The following is a 17,481-nucleotide window of genomic DNA, read 5'->3' as shown; positions in this document are numbered from 1 at the left end:
GGATAGGCTACCAGCTCCGTGGGACGATGTTTTTCTGGTGCTCATGAAATACATTATGCTAGAGGGCAAGTTTAGTGTTTACTACTATTACCACTTTCCCCTCTTGAATCATTTTAGAAATAGGGATTTTATTTCTATCCCATTTTTTTTGCTACATTCTCTGGAGGATATGGTCAGTGATGTTAGGGAGAAGAGGAACAAGGGGCATAACTTTACTATTATTCACCAACTCCTGATTTTTCACATATACCAATTCCATCTTGCCCTTTGCCCCCTTAGGGTGGTGGTGGTTGACAACCAGCGCCATCGCTAGAGTTCCCCCTCAAGTACCAGCACTGGTACCAGAATTCATACCCTGTGGCCTTCCCCTAGCCATGAAAACAAGAAAAAGAAGAAAGTTGAAGTGGTTGTCGAACATAAGGGTAGTAAAAAGATTAAAGTGAAAAAACTGATGGAGGTGGAAGAGGAAGACTAAAAGGAGGGATGTGGAAAGGGTAGGAGAAGGTTAGGTAGACTTGCCAAATCCCAAGTAATGCATAAGCAAAAATCTAATAGATTCAGGGTTGAAGAGGTGGAGGAGAGCTCAAAGAACAATGAAAGGGAGAGGGAGGAGGAGAATGACTTTGACTCCAAGAGAGAAAAAGGGAAAGAGGAGGTAGAAAAGAGTGAGAATTCTGTTGATAATGCCCAGATGTCTGTAGGGAACACTCAAGTGTCAGCTAGAAATGTCATCACTACGGAGACTACCCATGTTTTTGCCAGCTTCACCCTACAACCTGTTACCTTTTGTGAAGATAGTAACAAAGTTGATACGTCTCCCATTACCATTTCCTCCTCGATCAAGGAAAAAGCCAAGGTTTTTACTAACCCAAAGGTCTTGCAAGATGATAACCAAGTGGAAAAAGCTAAAAGGTGGGAATTGAAAACAAAGAGAAGGTCAAGAAGCAAGCAGAGGTGATTGTCCAGCTGAATCAAAGGGTTAATGTTTTAGAGGAAGGATTCTCTACCTTCTCTAAATTCACCCTAAAGGTCACTCATGTTGCTGCCACCACCCTCAAATTGATGGCATAGGAGAAAGAAGAAACATGGATGGACATGGAGGATCATAAGCTTCTCTTTAAGTTTCTTGCTAATGATTGGGCCAGGGTTCTTTTGGTTGGGAAGGGAAAGGAAAAAATTGAGAAATAATTCTATAGTTTTAAAGGATCATTGGATCCTAGTTGTTTTATGTTATTATGTTGTTACTTGGTTTGCTAGTATCCAGTTGTTACTCAAACTTGGGTTGGCTTGACTGTGCCAACAGTTTTTTGGTGAAGTTTAGTAGTATAGTTAACTCTATGGACTTCTACTATAGTTTAGTTGTTTCTATTCATAATAGTATGCTGGTTAGAAGTTTGGGTAGAAATATTGTGGTTAAATTACTCCTTAGTTTTCTTTCATTTCAATAATGTTCTATGTTGGTTCCTGCTAGTGATGTGCTAGTTACTAGCATTTTGGTTGTAAGGGTCGACCCCCTTGTTTTTGGTCGCTTTTAATTTCAAAGACATATTGCATGCTAATAATTTGGTCTCTACAATTTTATCATGTGCACATAATCTGTGATGGGTACAAAATTGTTCAAATGCACATTGTCTTAAATCAATTCTATGTCCCATTCATAAATATAGCTTTCAACTCAAACTTATAAAGGGGTATATTTTTTAGAAGGTAAAAAATAAATTAAACAATATAATTAGCTGGCAACATAAAGATGTGTCTCAGTCTAATTGAAGTCAACTACACACATGAACACTTTTAAAAATTATTCTTTTCTATTTATACCAAACAATTTGCAAAGAATTTAAAGATAATAAAAATGAATGATTTGTAATTTCTTATTACTACTTCAAATCTTGAAGTTGGGAAAAAAACAATTCATCTAATTTTTAAATAAAACAACAATACCTCTAAAGCCCAATTGTAAATACTTAAGCATGTAACTTTATCTAGCATTCAAAGATCTCGAGTCCAAGATGACTATGATCCCCAAGCTTGGGCAAACCCTAGGGTTTTTTTAACTAATTTTTTATTGAACTTCACATCTAGATTATAAATTGGGATGCATTTTCATTTTCAAGAGGCCCAAATTTTAGTGGACCCAAAAAAATTATGGCTAGTTAATTTCAACGAAAGTAGTTTTGTGATTTAGCATAATATTACACCCATGGCCCACAATACTATTGATCTTGTTGAACCTCTAGCCACAATGTTCTATGTTTGTTGATTCTAGTAAGATTTGATATCTAAAAGTGAAGAAAATATAATGGAGCCCAAAGGTATCGGCAATAGTAGGGTGTCATATTCTACTTACTACAAAGTGTTTACTGAGGTAGACTCCATTTCTTAAGCTCGTGCAGGCCTATGATAGTGGATTTAAATGGCTATAGTTGTATCATTGTTCCACTTTAAAGTACGAGTCTATGTCAACCATGTGTCATGATAAGCTTTGATTACACCTAAGATCTGATGGTCTAAGACATTTATTTCTCAATAACAATCAAGACTTTTTGGTAAAAGAAAATCCAATTCAATATAGTCATGTGTTGATGTACATAAGTAATGATAGTAGAGCCTAGAAACACCTATTGATTACTTGTACAAAAAAGTGAGGGATTCAACTCTTTATAGCAATAGGAAATCTTTAATATGACGAGCGGGACAAGCACAGGTGGAGGAATTCCAAATTCCAAGTGTTCCAACAATGGCCCTCCATTACTAGAATTTGTGGATAGCAAGTCTGGGGATGATGTTGATGGTGAAGAGAGTTATGCTAGTGGTTCTCAATTTTCTTTTGGTGGCCGAGAAGGACTCTATGGCTGGAAGAGGGTTTCTTTGGAGGTTGTGTTGGGTGAGGGAGTTTTCTCTCAGCGAATCTTAAGTTGATCTTTCTCTTGGATCAGTTTGTGGAGGACCAAGCTATTGTCTTTCTTGCTAACGACATTGCTATTGGTTGGAGGCATAGTTTCCTCTTTGCTTACATGGAGAGAGTAAATGAGAGAAGAAGTGAAACTAGGGTTCCTATGAGCAGTGGTGAGAGAGGGGATTTTGAGGAAGATGTTAGCTACCTGCTTCTTATGTTTTCCAACCCTATGGTTGGGTTTGTTGGGTTTGTGTTGTGTTCTATTTTTTATTACTATGGGGTTTTTCCATATCTAGCTTATTTGATTGCTTTTGTCTAGTTGGTTTCTAGAGAAATAATGGTGCATAAATGCTTGGAGGAGTTTTTTGCCCCTTTTTCTGGTCTTGCCAATTCTATTGTTCATGACTGGTGTGTGGGGTAGGAAATCAACTAAAATGGCTAATTGTGTGGTTGCTTCCTTTGTTTTAGCTTGGCATCTCATGGTGATTGTTTGTTGTTATAGTGGCATGGAAAGGCTTTTGTAGATGACCTTGCCTTTATTTTCTTGGTTTGCCCTTGGCCCAACTTGGAGCAAGGGCGAGTCTCAATTGTTCGGTGATGTTGAATCTTCCTTGGTTTGTTCCCACTCCTCATGGGCGGTAAGCATAGTGATATTTTGAATGGTGTCAAGGTTGTTGCCTCTTGATTCCCCTATATGGTTCTTCCAAACCCAAATATGGAAGAATTAGGAATGGTCACAATGGGTTTTGTGCACTTGGCTGACTTCTTTCACAGTTCCTACGGAGCTAGTGACTACTATTATGAAGCTGGAGGCAATCATCTCTACTATTGATGTGAAGTTTTTAGGTGCAGGCCCTCTTCTATGAGAAGGTTGGTGGTTGGTGGTTGCATGGCTTCTTCATGGAGCTAGTTGTTTGGCTTATTATTCCTATTAAGATGGACCCCTTTGTTGTTGAGGTGAGAAGGGACAATGCAGCTACGAGGTTATTATTGTATACAAGAAGATCTTTGTCAAGCTTGCCCTCTCCAAAGGTTTGTTTGAGCTTTCTTTTGTGGGTAGTTGCATGTGTTGTCAGTTTCCTCTCTTTTGACTATAATGATAGTATCTCTTAGTTTCTTTCCTCTCTGTTACCAGGTGATTGCTAGAAGTTTTAAAGGGTTTACTTTGGTCCATTGTTTTTTATTTTGGTTAAAGCTTGCTTTGTGGGGGCTTATCCCAAGATTATCATTGAGAATGCGGACCATGTTTAACATTTGTGTTTGACAAAGGTAGATTGGAGTAATGTTTAATTTAGTCTCATGGTACTAGTTGTTAATGCATTGTTAATGACCTGTTAATGTGCCATTAATGCATTGATTAATTGTTTCTAGTATGTTATCTAAGTATTGCATCTTGGGATGATACCTTACAGACATGGCATTTGAATCAATTGTTTTTTTACACTGATGTTATTTAGGTCATGAATGAGTGCCAAAAAGCAATAGATACAAACACAATGTCTATAACATAGGTGGTCCAAATAACATTGTTGTTATACAAAATCCTCTTTATAGAAATGATATTTTATTAATTTTTAGAGATATAATTTGTTTTCTTTTTCCTAGTTTAGTCTATTCTTTCAAATTGTGTATACTTTAATTTTTGTTTTTCCCTAGTGTTATCCATTGCTTGTAAAGTCTAAGATAATTAATGTGTTCATAGCTAGTTAAGATTTCTAAGGAATTATATGCATTTAAAGCCAACTAAGAGACCTAAGGACATTATATATATTCTTGAGATTAAATTTATTAATCTATTGTTATTCTTGATTGGTTTTGATTAAGTAAAAACAGGTTTTGAAAGGATCCGAAACCTTGTACAAAGGGGCAATAAAGATATAACAATGAAAATCTTAAAACAACTATGGAGAACCACCTAACTAACTAGAGGGACACACTAATGTTCCCAACAAGAGGGCAAACAACCCAAGTCAAAGATAGACCATCAAGATTTACATTTTGGTCCCTTCTTTTGAGACCGTAAAGCCATATCAAATGAAGATTTGGAGGACTTACCTTTTTTCCCTTTAATTGAAGTCCAACCATCCTCCACCTTCCCCACAACTTTCTGCCAATCCCCACTAACCCCCAAAAGCCCCCCAGCCGAAGAGCCATCAGTAATGTTTTGAAAAGAGTCAGCAATAGAAGGGACAACAACCAAATTCTGACTCAAAGTAGGCAAAGGGTCCGAAACTGTAGAGTCAGTAGGAGACGGAACATCAACAATACTTTGAGTCAAAACCTTGGAAAGGACAACATGTGCAGCATCAAAGACATCCACAAAATCCTTATCCAAAGTGGGATCAGTATGCGAAGAACTATCCAACCCATCCACAACCAAAACAATTTTTTGAACCGTATAATGATCATCTGAAACCCCCAATCACCAAGAAGGTGATTTCTTCGATCTAACCTTATCAGAGGAGCATCGAGCAACAAGATGTCCAATATTATGACACTTCCTACATCTAAAGGGAATACCTTCATAATCGAGCAACTGAATCCAGGAACCACTTGAAGAATCTAGCTTTATCATAGCAGGGAGCCCTTTAGAGATATCTATCTCCACAAGGATGTGAGTGTACGTTGTCCTAAAGACATTAGAGGAAACTGAATCAACCATTAAGAAATCCCCAAGGCCATCCCCCACAGCCTCCAAGACTACATCCTACCATAGGTGAAGGGAAAGATTCGGCAATCTAACCCAAAGAGGAATCTTATCAAAGGACTCTGTAGTTGGGTTAAATGTCGGATACCACGATTTGGCCATTAGGGGGAACTGTTCCTCCCAAGAGAAACCATGGCACAAGATTGAATCCCTATCATCAGCATTAGCAAATTTCACAATAAAAAAACTCCTTGCCCCAAGGTAGATCTGAACTAAATCTGAAATGGTTGGTTCCCAAAATTTGGAGATTTGAGAGAGAGGGTCAAAAACCTGTAAAACGAAAGATAGCAGCAATAGCAGAGAAATCATCCACATGTGTATTAATATCATCAACAATGTCGAATTCAAGCTTAAGAAAAAGCAGCTTACATACAAGAACAGGCACAGTCTCACGACTAGCCACAGCCAGACAAGACCCCTTCATCAAAGCCGGAGCAATACTTGCTTCAAAAGTTGCCAAATCGACATAAGAGATAGCAATTCGACCTCCAACCATGCAAGAAACAGTAGGAGAGGAGACCACAGCAGGAACAACAACATCAGATCCAGCAGCAACCACAATAGGAGGGGGTCCAAGGACTCTGACAGAGGAAGTCATTGATGCAGGGAGCCTGGCCACAACAGAGGCATCCACCCCACCACAAGCCTCCTGCACACCATCACAGGAATAGTGAGCAAGAGCCGAAGCGTCACGGGCGAGAGGCGAAAATTCAAAAGCGTCATGGGCAAGAGTCATCGTCTATTGAGTCTGTTTATAATTGTTCTTGATTGGTTGACTACGTTAGTAATTACAAGAAAAATTAGGGATTTGAAGAGCATATCAAAGTAGAATATGATATTTTTCCCCTAACACTTACTATAGTTTTTTTTAATCGAAACCTTTCATCTTTATTTTGGTTAAAATTTTATCTTCGGATAAAATGTGTTGTACAATGTTTCATATAAATTGCTTGTTTGAAGGATCATCTAGTAGATTAATTTCTAAGTAATGTTTTCTATTTCACTCTTACAGATTAATTAGTATAGAGAGCCAAACTTCTAAAATCTGAAAGATTATCATGTAATTCAAGTCCTACATTTGCAAGATTTTACATTTGTAAGTACATAAAATACAAACTTAGAATTTCAATAACAATATTCATGGTTCCCTCCAAAGAGACAAGTTCAACTAAGTTAACTCTAAAAATGTGTACAAGTATATAAATATTATATATATAAACACTTTACATAGTATGGCATCTCTCACATTATATTAAATTGGTCGAAAATTGAAATATATCTTTTTCTTAATAAATCTGTCGTTCTTCAGATGAGAATCGGATCTATACCCGACTAAAATTTGGTAAGCAATGGGCCCAACACATACTGGTAAAACATTCATCTTCCTCCATCCATGTCTATACCGAATCATTTTGTCGGAAAGGATATAAATAATGAGATATTTACATTTTCTTTCTCCTTGTGAAAACAGTTTAATATATAGTGATTTGGCATATTCCAATGCCTTATTGCAGAAGAGCATGGGATACCAACTAGATCATCTTTATCAACTGCCTAATTTACCTCGACAGTCCATCCCATGCTATCCTCGGCCAAACCCAATTGAATGCTCGTAAGAGCTGAATGTAACTCTTCCGATACTCCTCCTGGAGATCCACTCCTGTAATTTACTCTGTACGCAAACAAATCAACTAGAAGTTAGAAAGATTACTTTTGGTGCATTGAATTAAGAAAAATAGAGTACCCACCAGCCTTTGGAGTGCCATTCAATCCAAATGGCCAATTTACATAGGAAATCTAAATTTAGGAAAACTTATAAATAGTAGTGAGCAATGCTTTATCCCTTTTCACATGATTACAGTCTGTTTTATTTAGTATTTGGCAATTAAAAAGAATTTTTTTTAGAAACAATGTTAAGAATCTTTTACAGATATTTAAGATTGTGTTTTTTTTTTTTTTTTTATGACATTTCAGCTGTTATTTTCGAGTGAATCCCATCGTATATCATGACAAAGAATGCAATAAGAACAAGGCCCTCAACCTCATTTAACAGTCTACTCCAAGCCCCAATTAGGGGCATTAATCCTAAACCTTGCTTGCCATTGCCACCCCTGAAACCCGTCCCTAGTTCTCAAAAGGAAAAAGTGAGATTGAGACCCAGTTTTTTCACGTACATATTAATATGCATGATGTAATTTATAATTATATCATAATGATGTAGTAATGTAGGTTCGTAGAACTCATTTTTAAATCTATAAAATAGCAATGACCACACTGTTATCAGCAAATCCCCTACTTCATCCTAAGGAATCAACAATAATTAAATATTATGTTAATAGTAGTTTTTTTGTGACATGTAATTGTGTAAGAAGATATTCTATTGCTATATAACTATTTTCTAGGTTTTTTCTTGTTTTTTATTAGATAAATAGGGAAAGAGCCCTGATCATTTTGCCAAAAAAGCAAACAGCAAAATCAGTGAGAGGCCCCAACACTAAAAACAGCCAGTTTACCAAAAATCCTCAACAAACAAGACTGGGCAAAAAACAGAGCAAGCTTATCTAACCAACAACATCATTATAAGACTATACACCACTATCCTTTAACATTACACTAACTACATCTACAAACCACTTAATAGTATTATGAACTAAGTACATACTAATAGTTCAGTAAGCCTTAAAACTTTTAACAGTTTCGTCCAAAGGCAGTAAGCATGAAACAGACCAAAAAAGTGTATAAGACCATTTACAATTATGAAGAGCCTGATAAAGCTCAAATCTTTCTCCCAGTCCCAAAGTACCTCTGACTAGGTGTTCAGCATCCCTATCTACAGATGTGCGCTAGTGGTGACAACATTGTACCCCATCTTTATGAGTAGCAACCTGGTCTAGACTTTCTTGTAGTAATGTCCATAACTGCTCTGTTAATAATACCAGCAGTGATCCTGATAAGAGAATTAATGGTTTTGTTAATAGAAATACTTTTCTCATTCATCCTTCTTGCCAGCTTATTAAGTCTTTTCTTAATACCAAGTAATGGTTCATTGTGAGCAGTCCCTTCTAAGTTCTAACTCCACCTACATATCCTTGTTTTCTTCCACATCCCCCTGGGAGTCCACAAGAGTTATCATTATTAGGGATCTCAATGTCCTGATTTTCAGCAGCCATATCTTGGTCCTCTGACAAGTTACTAGAGGTCGTGTTGCAGTCCTCTTGATCCTCCTCTTCCCTGACATAGCACACACTTTTGTTGTCATTCTCAACTGCAGAACTTCCTTCAGAAGAGGTATCTTCTTCCTTGCACATAATACTTTCCCCTCTTCAAGAAGGGTCTGGCAAATGTTTTGCCAGTCTAACCAACCTTCTGCTCCCAGTCCCATGGTTAATCTTTTAAATTTTAACCCCCTTAGCTTTTCCAGCATTGTTTTCCTCATTATACAAGATAGTTGACTTAAAAGGGGAGATAAGATAAGATAAGATGATTAATGTCCAACAAAAGACCACAGAGGTTCTATGGGACTGAGAGTTACAACCATGAAGCTGACAACAGCAAGAGCACCAAAAGGTGTCTGAGAAAAGCGAAACAAGAAACAAGAAAAGAGAGAGAGGCCAAAGAAAAGACTAGGAGTCCTTCCTTGGCAAAAAGAAATCAGTCACAGAAGGATAAGACTGTGAGTAGATTGGAGCCCTAGACTGTCACAGTGAACTTGTGGAAGAATGTCGCTGATGTAAATAACCGCTGCGGGGCCTAACAGATCTAGAATGGCCAGTAGAATCAGTAAAACTAGACGGCCTTTTCACACCCCATAAAGAAGATAAGGGTGTGAAAAAGGCAATAATAAACTGATCAGAGGTACGCCGGTGAGGAAGTAGTGACTGTAAAGTACTAGCATGGAGCAAAGTGGCCTCCTAAAGATAAAGAGCAAGACATCGCTTGTCACAATAATGGAAGAAGGCTAAGAGAGAACAACAGTCGCGGAACAATCAATAAAATTTCCCTCTAATCTCATAAAAGATAGGACAGCGGAAGATAAAGTGAGTCTCTGTCTCAATCTCATTAAGAGTACACAACTTGCAGATACGTTACCCTCTGTCAATAGATACCCATCTTTCTACACACGAAGGCTTAGTTAACCTTGCTGCCCAGCTAGAAATACAAGTTCAATCTCTAGATGCAGCAACAGATAATTGGGATGAAGAATTCTCAAAGGCCTTCAAGTTCCTACTCTAATTGGCTAGAAGGTTGATCGGGGCATTACCCATAGTAAGACACCAAGGAGCCTCAACCAGAGGTTGTTGGAGCGGGGAGGGAGGGCACACATCATGTTCAAGAGGCATAGGGTTACTATTAGGGTTCCTATCTAAGGAAAATTTATACATAGCAAAAACTAGGCCTTGCAGGAGAGGCAAAGAGGCTCCACTCTCAAAACTATGTTGCAGGGAAGAAAACAAAAAGGGTATAATGATTTTCTCCCTATGCCTAACATGGTTCAAGAGGGGAAACTAGTAACTATGAACAAGAAGGAATCTTCCTTCTACAGTGCAACAGCACATGATATGAAGACATACCAAGGAATACAAAAGAGGGAGCTCTGACCCATTATAACCTTTTTTGAAATCTTTTCAATTGTTCACCGTTTTCCAAGAAATTACTGATGTAACTCTGATAAATGCCCAAATTCTTCTTGGCAGCTGTAGTTCCAGCATTTTCTACTCTCGTAGCCTCCACTATAATCTGTGGCAAGCTAGTAAACTCCAGGCTTCCAATCTTAGCTCTGCCTCCTGACAAGGAGTTGGTAAATTTTGAAGAAAGGGTATCATTCCCTACATTGCCTTGCACAAGTAAACAAGAGCAGAAGCAACAAATAAGTCCCAAAGCTCAACATTTTTCACCAAAGACTCGCTGTTAACAGGCTTTGTGCAATTTCTAGGGCCCCTCAACCTGCCAAACATGATGGCATCAAGATTCTAGCACTGACATAGAAATACAGATCCTAAGAAAATTATAAAGTAAAGCATGGTTGCTCATAAAAGAAACATCTACCACAACTCATTCTGAAGAAATGACCAAAACTAGATGATACTGGCTTCTTAGAAGACAACATTAACTTTCTAAGTTTGGGGCCCTCAACCACATAAACAAGTTTGAAGATCACACATGCACACTTGAAGAAGAGCCACCTTGCAGCATAGCACCAGAAAACACCAAACTTGAAGAAGCACAATACTGATTAAGAGCCAGCTCACTAACACTGCGAAACCCTACACCAACCATGAACCCACGAGCCATGTGAAAATCCCATCCCACAAGACCAGCAAACCCCCAAACCTAAATCAAATGTAGAAGAAAATAGAGAAATGGGCTAAGGTACAGAAGCCCTAGCTTGAGCAAAGACCAATGACAAAAAGCAACTGGATATTACACCTCCCATTGACAATATGTCTACTTCTAAATTTAGAGAACATAAATTTGGTTTCCACTATAAGGGAGCACAGTATTTGATTTTGAGAAACTAAGAAATTTTTGAGCACTAAAAACCAGGGGAACAAAGGGAATGTGTCCCCTGCCCCAAACTCTGCATTCCTGCCCCCTAGCTGTTTCGGCAGAAAGCTAAGGGGAGATCCTCCTATCCCTGATAGTTGCTTAGACTCTCAAAATGGTAGGAAATTGGGGGCGGCTAGCCATCCCCTGCAGTTAGGAATGCATGTAGAACCAAAACAAGTTCTCTTTAAAAAAATTATTTGCTTCAATATATTTATGATTGCAAGGAGATCATCTTGTTGAATAGATTATGTGTCAAGGAGATTATTAAGCTTCACAAAATGTGTTTATGTACTGTCCCTTTTTGGGGATATTAGAAAATTAAAAGCCAACTTCACAAAATATTAAAAATGAGCTTAATGCAAATTAATAAAAGTCGTCTTGATATTAAATAATAAAGAGAGGATAAAGGGGGGACAAAAGGGAAAGAAGACAAATAGACAGGAGTTGGAAAACAAAGGGTTACCGAGATGCTCTTTAAAAGAACAAAGAGAAGCTCATTTGCAACATGTTTCATATATGTTTTTTATTACATCTCTCTCTTACAGAATTCCTGGAAGCTTCAGCTTTCAGCAAGTTTGAGGATAGAAACCCTCAAGCTTGAAGGCAATGAACAGAAACCCATTGCTTGTTGGAGATATCTCACAGGTATCTCACTTTGTGCTTCAAATTCATACTTTCTAGTTGTCCAAATCTAGTGTAAGTTTTGTGGCTACAATTTGGATATTCTGTTGTTGTTCTTCTGATATTTAAAAGCAATAATCATATATTATTTCTAAAGCTCCATGTCAGCTGGGTATTTATATTTTTCTGTACATAGTGTTGGATGAGTTGAAGCATTTTCATGCAAATTATCTATTAAAATTTGAAATTCTCTGTTAAATTCTCTGTGAAAAATCTGGCTATAATATCCTACCGGGGGTTATTACAGTGGTATCAGGGCTGGTTCTTCTGTCAGCCTGTGTGGTTTTATGAATGACAGAAGTGCAGAAATATAATATTTTATATCAGATGAAAATATTTTGGCACAAGCTATTTGGATTTTATTATTATCTGCAAACAGGAAAGGAGGAATAAGGTTTATGTCAGCCGTGAAATTACCATCTAAACCCTTATCATAATTTGGCTTGATTTGTATATGCTAAGTGTTAATATATCAATCTGTAAGTGGGTTCATTCAAATATTACTCAATATCTATAGAAAGACAAACAATTGAAATACTTATCCAAGTTGAAGACTACAAAACATTTGGGTGGGCCCCGACTCATCTTAAAGATTGTTTTATGAAATAATTTTTTACACTGCCCAGAGAAGTTCTATGCAAATTTTAAGGGAATATGGCCAATCAATATTTAGTCATCAATATTGCTATCAAACCAGTTATGATTAATCTGGAAAGATACTTTTAATGAAATCTGTGGATATAACTCTGTGCTCTTTGGGTTTGACGAATAACATTTCTTGACTGTCGTGACAATTGTCGTCTGGTGCAATTAACTTTATCAAACATTTCTCATGTTTGTCATCTATGATCTTTAATACTATTATGGGGTATTCCTCAAAGAATAGGGCAGATTCTGGATATCAGAGAGAGGGCAAGCATGAGAAGGGTGCCATATCTATATCTATATATAGGTTATTTGGTGTGAATTCATACGAGTTGCTCTGCATAAGCATTTAATCAAGGCAGCAATAGGATATGTTGGAAACTGGTAACAAAAAGCAAAACCAAATCTCATTAGATTGTTTGGCGTGAGTATATTTCAGGAGGTTATGAGAATTAACATACAACATGAGTAGAGGAAATACAATTCATGGAGGAAGGAAGGATGCCGAAATCGCTATATAATTCATTACCTTGCTCATATTCACGATCTATGCATCATTTAGTGTATTAATAGATTAGAAATCTCTTAGCCATGAAGGTTTTCATTGAGCACCATTACCACTACTGAGGCATTCCAAATATTATGATTGAGCAAATTTCTTTAAGCGTATCCTAAGAGAACCAGGACTGTCTTTACAAACCAAATCTGTGTTTCTTGAATTGGACAATTGGCATAATGATATGTAAGTTGTGCATGGGAATATGTCGGAGTACTTGTTTAAGTATTAAAATTGTTGCTGCAGCAAATATTATATTGAAGTATTTGGTAGCTGAAGTTATCTAGCTGAAATATCTCTGGAACTGTGGTGAAATTTTATTATTTAAGTGTTTATTGTTTTGTGGCATGGGGCCCAATTCACTATAAGGCTCTACATTTATTGAGAATAATTTTGGGACGGTGAGTTATTCATAAGAATCTCGTTTTGCAATAGTAAAACACTCAAGATAGCATTCTAGAAACATTTACTGGGAAGAAACATTCCTCTTTCTTCTAGGGTGAGGAGATTGAGATCGCTTCCTCCAATAATTATTTGGGGGTTAAGCTCTCTGGACCCCATTTCAGCTTGAGATCTGTCATGCAGCCCTAGATTTATAAGGGTCTTGGTTCCCTGGCTACACTTGAAAGACAGTGCTTTAGACATCACTTCAGGGATGCCACGACCAGGATGACCCTCTTGGACTACTTACTCAGGTCAACTGTCATCTACAACTCTATTGTATGGGGCCCCTCTCTCCTAGAGTCTAACTGAGCTTCAATCAAGAGAGACCAGACCCTCCTTCAGCACATTATCAAATGTCATCAGTCCACTACCCACATCATCTTGGCCAAGTAAGGGGCTCACCCTTTTAGGCTCGCAACCATCTTCGACTTGGTCTAGTTTCTCCATCGGCTTCAGAGCTTCGCGAATTCCTGAGGGTCATCGCAGATATTCCTACCTAGCCAATTGTTCTTCTGATGGGGTGGCAAGTTTCGATCCTACTGGCATGGCTCGGTGTTGGTTTTGCTCGAGCCTCTACACTAATTGGATTGATAGGGATTGTGTTGGACCGCCTTCCCGCTTGCAATTCTCTCTGGTACCCCACTCGCCTCCTTCCTTCTCAATGAGAGCTGAATGAGCACATCAAGACTGACATCTACAAATAGTACATTATTATGACATGGAGCAACCCTGTAGGAAGGTTCTGTCCGAGGATGGCTTTCTATGTTGAGCACTACATGGATATCCAAGACAAGGTTATTGTACGCCCTTGGCACCTCACTCGCCGCTAGACTCATGCCCTCTGCATCTTCTTGAGATCTTTAGAGTGGACTCCCATCGGTTGCATGTACAAACCAACCATCATATTGACAGGGAGGCCAAGATTTTTGTGTTTGTCCCCTTGGGGAGGCGGAGACAAAGACATCTACTATAATATAAGGGGGAGGTTCTCTTGTTTGTTCAAAGAGTGCAAGTCCCTTTCCTCATTCTTTAGGTACACCAATCAACGGTGTCTTTCCCTCTATCTCTAGGAGACTTTGTGGCTTCGTAATCACACTTTAGAGCTTTAGTTCTTGTTGAGACACACTTGTCAAGGATGGATCACAAGCTTGGGAGTAGGTTGGGCTAGTGGGTCCATTCCTCAAACCAGCTCATCACCTCCTCCTCTACTCTTGGGTCTCCTAATCGGGGAACGAAGCAATTGCTCAACCTTTCTTTGGGTCACACCAAGTCTATTAGGCCTTACATAGGGTACATTCATCAACATTACCCTATCTCCAATGATTCTCTGAGACGACCCGGAGCTCACCCTTGCCCTAGGCGTATTATTCAATTCTTGACTATTTCTCGCCTGTGAGGAGTATCTAGCTTTTTCTTGTTCTATTCTTTTTCTTTCCTATTTGTTCTTTTTGCAGACATCGTTTGGTGCTCCCATTGTTGGTTGTGGCACGGTTGCACATTTTTCAATCCCTTAGACCCTTGTATTCTCTTGTTTGACATTAATAAATTTATCTTACTCATCTTATGATTATCTTTCTATGATTAATATTACAAAGGAAGACATTCTATCCTAGAAACCAAGTATTTGATCCTCTAGGCATCTATTTACACACAACAATTTTGTAATCTGTATTGAGGAATTTATTTGTTGTTAGCGGTTCTCTAGTCTGCAACTCCAGAATTGTATAGCAAAACAATTGTTTCATGCATCATGTGGAATTGGCTTGTTTATTGATAGGTTGGAGAATGAACTTTTAGTCTGAATTAAAGGTTTGGAGATTACTTCTAGACATTGGAAGCATGCTATGATATGACTCTAGTGATGCTTCCATCTCTCTTGGTTATTTGGTCACTACTGTTGGGAAGTTGGTGTGACGGCAAAAGAGGTTCAGGAACAAGGTCATGGCTTTCACACATTCATTTGTTAAATTGCTAGTAAAATTGCAAGGAATTCACAATACATATATATTGCTAATGGTCTGCTCAAATACCGCTCTAGATATAGGAATATAGAGATAGGAAGTCGTCAAGTTCTCTTTGCGAACCACCCCAAAGGAACCCCCATCACAAGCAATTGAAGGCTCAATATTTGGTGTCAATCATTGTGAACAAGGGCCCATAAAGGCTGACCCCATCATCACCCTAAGCAAAGTACAAGGATAAAAAGCCCCCACAAGAAACACATTCTTAACCTAATGGAGAATGTAGCCATGAAATCCGAAGTCTCATCCCCATGTGTGAGTGGAAAAGCAAGAGAAGCATCCCAAACACCATGAATGTCTATTTTCTAGGATAGTGAGTCAAAGTCACCCTTTCCATGGCTTGTACACCCATCCCCATGACACTATTGAAGAGTTTCATGGAGAGGTTATGTGTATACCTTGCTCTCTAGCTTAAATAATTTGTTGTGTTTCCTTGGGAAAATTCCAAAAAACTTCTTCGGGAAATATTTTTGGGGGCGTTCATATATAGTGGGGATGGTTGGGGACACCTTGGAAGTCCCCAGGACGGATGGACATCCCCGATTTTATAGACAACATCAGCACTTCTAAAATATTTTTCTTTTATAAAACATTTTCTTTTTTAATTTTAAAGTGGGCCCCTCCTTCCAAGTTCATCCTAACATTCTTATTATTGTTTGGTAGTTAATTCTTGCTATATGGGGCCCTCTGATTAGTATTTGACAACATTACATTAAGAATCATGGAGTTAATATTATTGTTACAATCGTGCTACATGCTCAGAAGTAAACAGCAAGCTGTTTGCAAGGTGCTGGGAAAGTTTGAAAAGTGCACTATAGACCTAGAATATACATCTTATGTCATTCTCTGACCATACATCAGTGTTTGGTTGGTCTTGGGTTGATCTGGGTCCTTTGTGGAAGATGTGAATATTGGAAATTGTATCAAAATACTGTCCTATTGTAGCAAACCTATATCATAATCAGAACTGTATAGAGGACCTTTTTGTATTAATCTCAGTCCACTTACAATGAATTGGAAGTGGTTTCAAAATTAAATGTTGTATGTTAAGGTTCTATGATGTTTAAATGTCATGGTTTATCCATGTCTTCATATGAATGTAGTGTATATATGTAAATTTCCCTATAAATTTTTTATTTTCCCTGTATTTGTATAGCTGGCCCCCGTTCCCGTTCCTTTCACCAAAATCGACCAAAAAATTGCCATCCGAGAAACCTGTCCCTTGTTGTCCCTGCCCTGCAAGGGAACATAGATAATTTGACATCTTAAAGAACCATAAAACAAAGTTAAACATTCAAAGAACCAATCCAATTTTATATTCCATTCATCAACAACTTAAACACTATATCATCCTATAAGTAAACCAAAATCAAATAAACAATTTAATCATTTGTCCATTTTTGAGCATAATTCCCCACACTAGAAAATAAAAAGAGCTTATAACCAATGTAACACCAATACTAGGGTATGTAACACCAATACTAGGGTACATTGGGATAGTGGGACGTCGAGACGAGTTTTTGAGACGGGGGAAAATGGGCTTCATTTTCAGGACAGCCAGGGGATAGCGTGTCATGTTCCCATTTTGGAGGCAATTTGATTTAATTAATTTAATTAATTAGGTTGTCCAAAATAATGAATATTTTATGAGGACGACTAATTAATTATTTTAATTAAATAAATAAGTGGTATTAAGTTAATTATTTATAAAGTTATCAAATAAATAAATATTAAAAGGTAACTTTATATTTAATTAATTTAATATAGTGACTTGAATTATAAAATATTTTATAAAGTCACTTAATAGATAAAATAAAATAATATTCTAGAAGTTTCTGGAGAAAGTGGAGAAAAAAAGAATATCTAGGCACCCCGGGCTTCATTCTGATCATCCAGTTGTTTATTTCTCTCTTGACATCAAATTGTGATTCAGTCACAGTCTATTGTGGAGCCAAGTGGTTTCAGATAGTCAGTTGATCTT

General features: G+C 37.7%; 1 protein-coding gene across 1 annotated transcript in view; it reads right to left on the bottom strand.

The window, feature by feature from the left end:
• Window positions 1-6,779: 6,779 nt before the first annotated feature.
• The window catches only part of LOC149557602 (branched-chain-amino-acid aminotransferase 3, chloroplastic-like), a 143,127-nt gene continuing 132,425 nt past the window's right edge, over window positions 6,780-17,481 (bottom strand). Inside the window, exon 10 of the mRNA XM_089832242.1 lies at window positions 6,780-7,278. Coding sequence (XP_089688368.1) covers window positions 7,161-7,278 — 118 coding nt within the window. The 3' untranslated portion in view covers window positions 6,780-7,160. The remainder of the gene's footprint in view (window positions 7,279-17,481) is intronic.

This window comes from Cupressus sempervirens, chromosome 5, assembly GCF_028749045.1.
Source record: "Cupressus sempervirens isolate cs-2001-9-10 chromosome 5, ASM2874904v1, whole genome shotgun sequence".
In the NCBI taxonomy this organism is placed as follows: Eukaryota; Viridiplantae; Streptophyta; class Pinopsida; order Cupressales; family Cupressaceae; genus Cupressus; species Cupressus sempervirens.
This window is presented reverse-complemented; position numbering and strand designations above follow the sequence as displayed.